Source organism: Xyrauchen texanus, chromosome 31 (assembly GCF_025860055.1).
Source record: "Xyrauchen texanus isolate HMW12.3.18 chromosome 31, RBS_HiC_50CHRs, whole genome shotgun sequence".
In the NCBI taxonomy this organism is placed as follows: Eukaryota; Metazoa; Chordata; class Actinopteri; order Cypriniformes; family Catostomidae; genus Xyrauchen; species Xyrauchen texanus.
In genome coordinates, this window is record NC_068306.1 from 2,699,461 (window position 1) to 2,711,960 (window position 12,500).

At 40.6% G+C, this 12,500-nt stretch overlaps 1 protein-coding gene across 4 annotated transcripts in view; it reads right to left on the reverse strand.

The window, feature by feature from the left end:
* Positions 1-12,500, reverse strand: part of LOC127624964 (broad substrate specificity ATP-binding cassette transporter ABCG2-like) — a 29,268-nt gene that overhangs the window by 5,136 nt on the left and 11,632 nt on the right. For 3 of the 4 annotated variants that reach the window (XM_052099949.1, XM_052099950.1, XM_052099947.1), the window contains exons 8-16: positions 11,834-11,935; positions 11,467-11,717; positions 11,275-11,357; positions 11,104-11,193; positions 8,984-9,108; positions 7,521-7,675; positions 6,358-6,447; positions 6,091-6,167; positions 18-193 (exon numbers count right to left, since the gene is read on the reverse strand). In XM_052099949.1, coding sequence (XP_051955909.1) covers positions 43-193; positions 6,091-6,167; positions 6,358-6,447; positions 7,521-7,675; positions 8,984-9,108; positions 11,104-11,193; positions 11,275-11,357; positions 11,467-11,717; positions 11,834-11,935 — 1,124 coding nt within the window. In that variant the 3' untranslated portion in view covers positions 18-42. Of the gene's footprint in view, positions 1-17; positions 194-6,090; positions 6,168-6,357; positions 6,448-7,520; positions 7,676-8,983; positions 9,109-11,103; positions 11,194-11,274; positions 11,358-11,466; positions 11,718-11,833; positions 11,936-12,500 lie in introns of those variants that run through there. The other variant, XM_052099948.1, reaches the window with a different exon arrangement.

The window sequence follows — 12,500 nt, forward strand, 5'->3', positions numbered from 1 at the left end:
ATCACAACAGCGGAGTGTGTGTGGAAGAGTCTGATCACACATTTATGTGAATTTCTTGATGAAACGCAGTTTTAGATAAGCAATAACCAGGAAAATGAAGGTCATGATTCCCAGAGCCAAATGGTTCTGCCACAAACCCCATGTGGAGTAATCGATGCCCTGATTCTGCAAGAAGTCCTCACCTGAAGAACAGCTACAACAACAACAGAGTGTGTATCAGGAGAGAGAGCTCTGTGAATACATACATTATATTTGAGTATTGTCATTTAGAGCCTTTATTTGCAGGAAATAAAAAACAAACATTGGTATCATCCACTAATCCACCAGTGGGTGCGAGACAGTGTGGCTTGAAGGCCTTTCCGGGGACCCGCCTGACCATTAGATCGACCAGTTGGAGGATCGTGATGATCTGGGGGTGCTTCAGCAAGGCTGGAATTGGGCATGAAGGACGCATGAATCAAGCCACGTACAAGGTCATCCTGGAAGAAAACTGCTTTGACAATGTTCCCCAACTCTGAGGAAGGGTTTCTCCAGCAGGACAATGCTCCACGCCACACAGCCAGGCCAATCAAGGCGTGGATGGAGGACCACCGGCTCAAGACCCGGTCATGGGCAGCCCAATCTCAAAACCTGAACCCCACTGAAAACCCCTGGGGGGTCTCTGGGTATCTCAGCGAGTATTGGCGGTGACTACCACCCCTGGAGTCGCGAGTTTGAATCCAGGGTGTGCTGAGTGACTCCAGCGGGGTCTCCTAAGCAACCAGATTGGTCCGGTTGCTAGGGAGGGTAGAGTCACATGGGGTAACCTCCTTATGGTCGCTATAATGTGGTTCTTGCTCTCAGTGGGGCGTGTGGTGAGTCGTGCGTGGATGCCGCGGAGAATAGCGTGAAGCCTCCACTTGCGCAATATCTCCGCGGTAACACGCTCAACAAACCACGTGATAAGATTATTCCAGGTCTGAAAACACGCCATCTTTGTTGTTATTTTGACCCGTTGACATTTTCTGCAAATAAATGCTCTAAATGACAATATTTATATTTGTAAAATGTTGCAGTGGCCTCTTATATATAATAACAGCATTCAGAGATGATGTTCTTCTCATCACAATTGTACAGAGTGGCTATCTGAGTTACCGAAGACTTTAGGGGTATAACGGATCTCGATAAAAAAAAAACGTTTGCTCTGTCGAAAGCGGCAAATAGACGAGCAGTTGCACCGCCCTGTAGATGGACGCACTCCGCCTGTGTTTCACGTGGGTGAACTTTCCACAGAGAGAAGCTGTCCAACTGCTAGTATGTTAAATCAGTTGATGACATCACAATTCTGCACACGTAAGCCCCCGAGCAATAGAGAAGCCCCTGCGTCATTCAAGTCTCCTGTCTGCGAACCTTGTCTTTAAGCAGTTGAGTACAACAGCGATTGTCAAAAAAAGTCATGACATCACCCGAGGATATATAGCACGCATTGAGCCCGACACACAGACACACCCCCTTCTGCTCGGGGTGTTCATTGCCCTCACTCCGTTGATGAAGATGTGGGATTTCTGTGTATGATTAAAATACTTGTCGCATTACGACATCCATTCTCAGTTCATTTCTTCTATAGTGATAATAGACAGCTTCTGAACGTTGAATATACGTTGCATATACGTTGAGGTGAGTTTGAAATGCACTTTATGTTGATGCATGTAGCGTGATAATGCAGGCAATAAGTTAATATGTTGATTTGGTTAAGAACCTTAATGAAATCTAACCATGTTTTTACTATAGTAATATTGTAGTAACCATGACTACCGTCACCATTGTGTTCTTGGCAAAATCATAGTTTTGGTACAATTAACCTTTTCTATTTTTTTACAACAGTAATACTGTAGTTTCAATATAGTTACCGTGACAGTAACCAGGCTAATGATAAATACCACGTTTACACCGCGTTTACTGTAACCGTGACAGTAACCAGGCTAATGATAAATACCACGTTTACACCGCGTTTACTGTAACCGTGACAGTAACCAGGCTAATGATAAATACCACGTTTACACCGCGTTTACTGTAACCCTGACAGTCACCATGTTAATGATAAATACCACGTTTACACCGCGTTTACTGTAACCGTGACAGTAACCAGGCTAATGATAAATACCACGTTTACACCGCGTTTACTGTAACCGTGACAGTAACCAGGCTAATGATAAATACCACGTTTACACCGCGTTTACTGTAACCGTGACAGTAACCAGGTTAATGATAAATATCACGTTTACACCGCGTTTACTGTAACCCTGACAGTCACCATGTTAATGATAAATACCACGTTTACACCGCGTTTACTGTAACCGTGACAGTAACCAGGCTAATGATAAATACCACGTTTACACCGCGTTTACTGTAACCGTGACAGTAACCAGGCTAATGATAAATACCACGTTTACACCGCGTTTACTGTAACCGTGACAGTAACCAGGCTAATGATAAATACCACGCTTTACACGCGTTTACTGTAACCGTGACAGTAACCAGGTTAATGATAAATATCACGTTTACACCGCGTTTACTGTAACCGTGACAGTAACCAGGTTAATGATAAATATCACGTTTACACCGCGTTTACTGTAACCCTGACAGTCACCATGTTAATGATAAATATCACGTTTACACCGCGTTTACTGTAACCGTGACAGTAACCAGGTTAATGATAAATATCACGTTTACACTGCGTTTACTGTAACCGTGACAGTAACCAGGTTAATGATAAATATCACGTTTACACCGCGTTTACTGTAACCCTGACAGTCACCATGTTAATGATAAATATCACGTTTACACCGCGTTTACTGTAACCGTGACAGTAACCAGGTTAATGATAAATATCACGTTTACACCGCGTTTACTGTAACCCTGACAGTCACCATGTTAATGATAAATATCACGTTTACACCGCGTTTACTGTAACCCTGACAGTCACCATGTTAATGATAAATACCACGTTTACACCGCGTTTACTGTAACCGTGACAGTAACCAGGCTAATGATAAATACCACGCTTTACACGCGCTTACTGTAACCGTGACAGTAACCAGGTTAATGATAAATATCACGCTTACACTCGCGCTTACTGTAACCGTGACAGTAACCAGGTTAATGATAAATATCACGCTTTACATCGCGTTTACTGTAACCCTGACAGTCACCATGTTAATGATAAATATCACGCTTTACACGCGCTTACTGTAACCGTGACAGTAACCAGGTTAATGATAAATATCACGCTTTACACGCGCTTACTGTAACCCTGACAGTCACCATGTTAATGATAAATATCACGTTTACACCGCGTTTACTGTAACCGTGACAGTAACCAGGTTAATGATAAATATCACGTTTACACTGCGTTTACTGTAACCGTGACAGTAACCAGGTTAATGATAAATATCACGTTTACACCGCGTTTACTGTAACCGTGACAGTCACCATGTTAATGATAAATATCACGTTTACACCACGTTTACTGTAACCGTGACAGTAACCAGGCTAATGATAAATACCACGTTTACACCGCGTTTACTGTAACCGTGACAGTAACCAGGTTAATGATAAATACCACGTTTACACCGCGTTTACTGTAACCGTGACAGTAACAGGCTAATGATAAATACCACGTTTACACCGCGTTTACTGTAACCGTGACAGTAACCAGGCTAATGATAAATACCACGTTTACACCGCGTTTACTGTAACTGTGACAGTAACCAGGCTAATGATAAATACCACGCGTTTACTGTAACTGTAAGAGCCATTTTGTCTTTATTTAAACCTTGTTATGTAAGTGTGTGTCCAGTAGGGGTCTCTCCGAGTAATTGGTTACTGAATATAGGGAGGAACCTTCCTTCCAGGTGACAGGTGTTGCTGGAAGGAAGGTGCACACAGTTTTTTGACCGCTACGCTATACCATGCTGTGCAGTAAGAAATCTGTACTAGTGAAGAACTTGGAACTGTGGATTTATTGACTGTTTGTTGGATTCTTGCTTACTATAAATGAAGACCAGTCACGGTAAAATAAACCTACAATGTAAGCATATTAACTTAAGTGTGGACATTTCAGTGAATAACAACCCGAGCGTGCGCGTCCATTAACAAGCACCGTCCAGCAGCCCTCAGCTGCTTTAAGTAAAAGACTTGGCTGCTTCAGTAACCGTGACAGTAACCAGGTAAATGATAAATACCACGTTTACACCGCGTTTACTGTAACCGTGACAGTAACCAGGCTAATGATAAATATCACGTTTACACCGCGTTTACTGTAACCGTGACAGTAACCAGGCAAATGATAAATACCACGTTTACACCGCGTTTACTGTAACCGTGACAGTAACCAGGCTAATGATAAATACCACGTTTACACTGCGTTTACTGTAACCGTGACAGTAACCAGGTTAATGATAAATACCACGTTTACACCGCATTTACTGTAACCGTGACAGTAACCAGGTTAATGATAAATACCACGTTTACACCGCGTTTACTGTAACCGTGACAGTAACCAGGTTAATGATAAATACCACGTTTACTGTAACCGTGACAGTAACCAGGTAAATGATAAATACCGCGTTCACTGTAACCCTGACTGTAACCAGGTTAATGATAAATACCACGTTTACACCGCGTTTACTGTAACCCTGACAGTCACCAGGTTAATGATAAATACCACGTTTACACCGCGTTTACTGTAACCATGACAGTAACCAGGCTAATGATAAATACCACGTTTACACCGCGTTTACTGTAACCGTGACAGTAACCAGGCTAATGATAAATACCACGTTTACACCGCGTTTACTGTAACCGTGACAGTAACCAGGTTAATGATAAATACCACGTTTACACCGCGTTCACTGTAACCGTGACAGTAACCAGGCTAATGATAAATACCACGTCTACTGTAACCGTGACAGTAACCAGGCTAATGATAAATACCACGTTTACACAGTGTTTACTGTAACCGTGACAGTAACCAGGCTAATGATAAATACCACGTTTACACCGCGTTTACTGTAACCGTGACAGTAACCAGGTTAATGATAAATACCACGTTTACACCGCGTTCACTGTAACCGTGACAGTAACCAGGCTAATGATAAATACCACGTTTACACCGCGTTTACTGTAACCGTGACAGTAACCAGGCTAATGATAAATACCACGTCTACTGTAACCGTGACAGTAACCAGGCTAATGATAAATACCACGTTTACACAGTGTTTACTGTAACCGTGACAGTAACCAGGCTAATGATAAATACCACGTTTACACCGCGTTTACTGTAACTGTGACAGTAACCAGGCTAATGATAAATACCATGTTTATACTGCATTTACTGTAACCATGGTGATTTGAAGTGTCTGTTACCAAATAGAATATATTTATATATATTTGTTTCCCGCCTGAACATAACAAACACCGAAATCGTGACCCCAAGCAGACTTTGTCAGTTTGAACCAGTCTGGTCATTCTCTGTTTATGTCTATCATGAACAAGGCGTTTCCGTCCGCAGAACTGCCGCTCGCTGGATGTTTTTTGTTTTTGGCACCATTCAGAGTAAATTCTAGAGACTAGAATCCCAGAAATACTCAATCCAGCCCGTCTGGCACCAACAATCATGCCACGCTCCAAATCACGGAGATCACATTTCTTTTTCTCCATTATGATGGTTGATGTGAACATTAACTGAATCTCCTGACCCGTATCTGCATGATTTTATCCACCGCTGCCACTCGATTGGCTGATTAGATAATCGCATGGATGATTGTTGGGGCCAGATTGGTTCAAACTGATAAAGTCTACAGTAACTCAGATAACCACTCTGTACAATTGTGCGGAGATGAATATCATCACTATTCTGAGATGCGGGTTGGCGCTGTTTAGGCGGCACAAGGGGGACCTACAATATTACGCAGGTGGATTTAATGTTGTGGCTGATCGATGTATATATAAATGATGTATATACATTATATGCATATGTATATAACGGCAATACTTCAGTTCTAATATGTGAATTAATGACTTTATCTGTACAGTGTGTTTCATACTTACACTTCTACAGGTCCAGCGATGCTTGTGTTCCTGGAGTCACAGAAACTCAGTCCAGTGAACTCATTAATCTGCAGAGCCTGTGACCATCAATACAACCAATCAACATCCTCATTGATCTGCAGTTACACTTCATAAAGCAACACAAGCGCAACCAGAGGGTCACATTACGCACACTTTGACTGGTTTTGGTGCAAAAACATTTTAATGAGATTCCACAGAAGTGTAGAACATGACCCTTTTACAGAGGGGATGTGACTGGAGACTCACAGCGAGACCGTAGCGAGGAATACTTAAATACTTCAACCAGTTTAACCACGCCACGACGCTCGGGAGGTTCACTAGTAGCCCAGAGAAGATCTGAAAACACATGAAAATCCCAATTTAAACACCAATTACATTTCATAAAATATGGTATTTAGTATTGGTTAAAAAAAATCATTGGCCTGCAATCCATTTAGCAACTGAATTTGTCAAATCGTCAAGGGCTTTTCGAAGAATTAGCATCTCGCTTTGATTGCATTGCGTCATAAAACAAACGTAGAAAAACAGTCTCAAGACACCTGCATTCAGAATTGTGCTCCGTTCAGCTGTTTGAACGCAAGAGCGCGTTCTCAACTTGTGCTATCGCTAGTTTCATGCTAGCATTCTCATTATAGCCACGTGTTGCATTTACAGCTTGAGTTGCGCTTACTGCCCCCTGCTGAAAACAGGTGGTACTTCAAGCTTGGATTGCTTTGATGATCCTGAATGAATATTCCTTATTACGGTCCGGGGACGTGATTAATTGCGTAATGTTCTTAATGCAAATTATGTCATATAATTAATTTCACTTATTAACATGTTTGTTTTGGGGGGTTTTTTCTCCCCAATGTGGAACGCCCAATTCACAATGCGCTCTAAAAGTCCTCGTGGTGGCGTAGTGACTCGCCTCAATCCGGGTGGCGGAGGACGAATCTCAGTTGCATCTGAGACCGTTGATCCGTGCATCTTATCATGTGGCTTGTTGAGCACGTTACCGTGGAGACGTAGCGCGTGTGGAGGCTTCACGCTATTCTCCGCGGCATCCACTCACAACACGCCACACGCCCCACCGAGAGCGAGAACCACATTATAGCGACCAAGAGGAGGTTACCCCATGTGACTCTACTCTCCCTAGCAACCGCGCCAATTTGGTTGCTTAGGAGACCTGGCTGGAGTCACTCGCGACCCCAGGGCTGGTAGTCAGCGTCTTTACTCACTGAGCTACACAGGTGCCACTTATTAACATGTAAATGAACAGCCCAACTGTGAATATTAATTACTAATCAAGAACATTGATGAAAGACACCCTATTGACACTGATAGGCACTAGCCCACACGCAACGTCTAATAAACTGTAGTAAAATCACCGTGATGCATAAAGGGGTTTAATACATATAGTGTTTATTCACCATCATGAAGACAAAGCTGATGGTCATGAAGATGTTGGCGATGGCCACCACAGTTTGATCAGCAGAGATGGCCAGGGTCATAGATGTCGCTGTGTACGACACCAAAATAACGGAGAACAGAAAGATGAAGAATGCTTCCACCGTCGATTTCAGGCCTGTAACAAGAAATGTAACGGAAGAGATATCGGGGCATGCGGTTTTTGCGATTAAATGTTGTCAGCATGTTGTCAGGCATTGCTACCATGTTTCTAGACATTGATAGCATGTTTTAACATATAGCTAGGCATTGCTAGCATGTTGCCAGGCATTGCTATCATGTTATAACATATAGCTACGCATTGCTACCATGTTTCTAAATGTCGTTAACATGTTTTAACATATAGCTAGGCATTGCTAACAGGTTTCTAAACATTGATAACATGTTTTAACATATAGCTATGCATTGCTAACATGTTTCTAAATGTTGCTAACATGTTTTAACATATAGCTATGCATTGCTAACATGTTTCTAAATGTTGCTAACATGTTTTAACATATAGCTATGCATTGCTAACATGTTTCTAAACATTGATAACATGTTTTAACATATAGCTAGGCATTGCTACCATGTTTCTAAATGTTGATAACATGTTTTAACATATAGCTAGGCATTGCTAACATGTTTCTAAACATCGATAACATGTTTTAACATATAGCTAGGCATTGCTAACATGTTTCTAATCATTGATAACATGTTTTAACATATAGCTAGGCATTGCTAACATGTTTCTAAATGTTGCTAACATGTTTTAACATATAGCTAGGCACTGTTAACATGTTTCTAAATGTTGCTATCATGTTTTAACATATAGCTAGGCATTGCTACCATGTTTCTAACTGTTGCTAACATGTTTTAACATATAGCTAGGCATTGCTAACATGTTTCTAAACATTGATAACATGTTTTAACATATAGCTAGGCATTGCTACCATGTTTCTAAATGTTGATAACATGTTTTAACATATAGCTAGGCATTGCTAACATGTTTCTAAACATTGATAACATGTTTTAACATATAGCTAGGCATTGCTAACATGTTTCTAAACATTGATAACATGTTTTAACATATAGCTAGGCATTGCTACCATGTTTCTAAATGTTGATAACACGTTTTAACATATAGCTAGGCATAGCTAACATGTTTCTAAACATTGATAACATGTTTTAACATATAGCTATGCATTGCTAACATGTTTCTAAACGTTGATAACATGTTTTAACATATAGCTAGGCATTGCTAGCATGTTGCCAGGCATTGCTATCATGTTACTGGACATTGCTAGCATGTTTTAACATATAGCTAGGCATTGCTAGCATGTTGCTAGGAATTGCTAGCATGTTGCTACCATATCTCTTTGTGATAAATCATTGACAATATCATCAGGAATGTGCATTGAGAGAGTTTATGATGTGTGTGTTTGACCTATCATCCAGTACGCCACACAGCTGAAGATGATGCCGGGGATTGTACGCAGAGTCACAATGTCCGACAGGATTTTAGACAGGAAGTAAACAGACACTCTGTAATACCCACTGATGTATTCATGCCTGAAGATACCAGAATAACATGACATAACAATGAACAAAAATGACAAGAGCTGACAGAACCTGCCAGCCTAAATCTGATTGGCTGGCTTCATAGTTATTAATCGGTTCATATTGGTCCAGTGGGAAACCAAGTTACGTGTCCAAGTCATTCTATGTACATACGACATATATACAAATCTGCTCATGGGATATTTTTCTGTCGGCATGGGGATTGGAATTTAGGGCTGGGAAGCAAATTTACTTGCAAGAAATTAGAATATTGATATTGTCAATGCCTGGTATGCAAGTGTGCACAAAAACTGATCATTATTTTCATTACGTCATGTTTGATGTTACAAATTTAAGACGGTAGACCTTCTAATAAAAATAATGCGTGTCTGATTGATTCAGCTCATGTCAATGAAATCTCACTCCAACCAAGCAAGACTTTTTTAGTATGTAACTTAGCATTGCTAGCATGTTGTTAGGCATTGCTAGCATGTTTTAGCTTGTTGCTAAGTGTTGATAACATGTAGCTAAGCATTTCTAACATGTTTTCGCATGTTGCCAGGCTAGCATGTAGCTAGGTGTTGCTAGCATGTAGATAGGTGTATATAGCATGGTTTAACATGATGCTAGGCAGTGCTAGCATGTTATTGGACATTGTTAGCATGTTTTAACATATAGCTAGGCATTGCTAACATGTTGCTAAGCATTGCTAGCATGTTTTAACATATAGCTAGGCATTGTTACCATGTTTCTAAACGTTGCTAACATGTTTTAACATAAAGCTAGGCATTGCTACCATGTTTCTAAACGTTGCTAACATTTTTTAACATATAGCTAGGCATTGCTAGCATGTTGCCAGGCATTGCTGCCATATTATTACACATTGCTAGCCAGTTTTAACATATAGCTAAGCATTGCTAACATGTTGATAGACATTGATAGCATGTTTCAATATATAGCTAGACATTGCTACCATGTTTCTAAATGTTGCTAGCATGTTTTAACATATAGCTATGCATTGCTAACATGTTTCTAAACGTTGTTAACATGTTTCTAAACATTACTAGCATGTTTTAGCATATAGCTAGGCATTGCTTCCATGTTTCTAAACGTTGCTAACATGTTTTAACATAAAGCTAGGCATTGTTACCATGTTTCTAAACGTTGCTAACATGTTTTAACATATAGCTAGGCTTTGCTAGCATGTTGCCAGGCATTGCTGCCATGTTATTACACATTGCTAGCCAGTTTTAACATATAGCTAAGCATTGCTAACATGTTGATAGACATTGATAGCATGTTTCAATATATAGCTAGACATTGCTACCATGTTTCTAAATGTTGCTAACATGTTTTAACATATAGCTATGCATTGCTAACATGTTTCTAAACGTTGTTAACATGTTTCTAAACGTTACTAGCATGTTTTAGCATATAGCTAGGCATTGCTTCCATGTTTCTAAACGTTGCTAACATGTTTTAACATAAAGCTAGGCATTGCTACCATGTTTCTAAAAGTTGCTAACATTTTTTAACATATAGCTAGGCATTGCTAGCATGTTGCCAGGCATTGCTGCCATGTTATTACACATTGCTAGCAAGTTTTAACATATAGCTAAGCATTGCTATCATGTTATTAGACATTGCTAGCATGTTTTAACATATAGCTAGGTATTGTTAGCATGTTGCTAGACATTGCTAGCATGTTGCCAGGCATTGCTATCATGTTATTGGACATTGCTGGCATGTTTTAACATATAGCTAGGTATTGTTAGCATGTTGCTAGACATTGCTAGCATGTTGATTGGTGTTGTCTGCTAACATGTTTTAACATATAGCTTGGCATTGCTAGCATGCTAAAGCTGGTTGCTAGGGTGTTCTGGCTAGTTGCTAGGGTGTTTTTGGAGGGTTAGTTTTGGCTTGATTTGTACTGTCCAAATATAAAACAATACAGGTCTATGATATGTCATCATTTAGATAGCTAACCAAATGTGTTTCAATACTCACACAAATAGTTTCCTCTCAGCGATGAAAAGTTCGGCCGAGGAAACGGAACTGAAGCACTGATTAGTGGTGATGAAGAACAGAGCGCCCATCCTGAAATAAACGATCAATCGGTTCAATGTGTCTCAGGTGGAGTGACTGAAGTATATCAGCTGGAGATATGCGTGTTCATACCTGTTCTGAGAGCCGCTTGAATTCTGTTGCACTCCAAAAAATATCGCTCCAACAATCAGAGCCAGAAAAATCATCACCCCGATCTGGTGAAAGAACCAGAATGAATCTGCAAATATCAACCTGAATCTAAAGAGTCAAAAACGACGTTTTACCCATGATAACAGCAAACGGCTCACCTGAACACAAACTCACCTGAGCAAATGAGGTCTGTGGATTGAGCATCAAGTTCCGGAAGGTTCTCTTCAGAACCCATTTGAACTGATGGCAGAAGGACGTGTTGTACGTGATGGTTCTGGATTTGGTCCGTATGCTGTAATCTTGACCCTGAACAATTCTCTCCAGCTCGCTCTGAGTCTGTTTGTAGTCGGGGCTTTTCTTGTATTCCTCCAGTAAACGATCCTCGATTCCCTTTAGAGATGAACTCAACTGCTCTGGCTCCAGTTCTGACGCACAAAACACAAACATGCAATGATAGTCAAAGGCCTGTCTTTGTGAGACTCCAGAGACAAACGGTGTGTGTGTGTGTGTGTGTGTGTGTGTGTATGTGTGTGTGCTGTACCGTCGCTGTTGTTTAATTTGTTGAGCGCGACAGCCGTAGAGTCTCCGTTTATGACATCCAGGAAGAAATCAGCAGGATTATTATGCGCTTCACAGGTGTATCCTGATGCACAAACAAAAGATGAGAGTCTGTTTACGCATGTCCAGATCTATGACATGCATTCATAAATACAATGAGTTGAATGCACCACTGCTACGATTGATTCAGCTCATGTCAACGAAATCTCACTCCAACCAAGGAAGACTTTAGTATGTAACTTAGTATTGCTAGCATGTTGTTAGGCATTGCTAGCATGTTTTAGCTTGTTGCTAAGTGTTGATAACACGTAGCTAAGCATTTCTAACATGTTTTCGCATGTTGACAGGCTAGCATGTAGCTAGGTGTTGCTAGCATGTAGATAGGTGTATATAGCATGGTTTAGAATAATGCTAGGCAGTGTTAGCATGTTATTAGACATTGCTAGCATGTTTTAACATATAGCTAAGCATTGCTACCATTTTTCTAGACATTGTTAGCATGTTTTAACATATAGCTAAGCATTGCTACCATTTTTCTAGACATTGTTAGCATGTTTTAACATATAGCTAGGCATTAACATGTTTTCGCATGTTGCCAGGCTAGCATGTAACTAGGTGTTGCTAGCATGTAGATAGGTGTATATAGCATG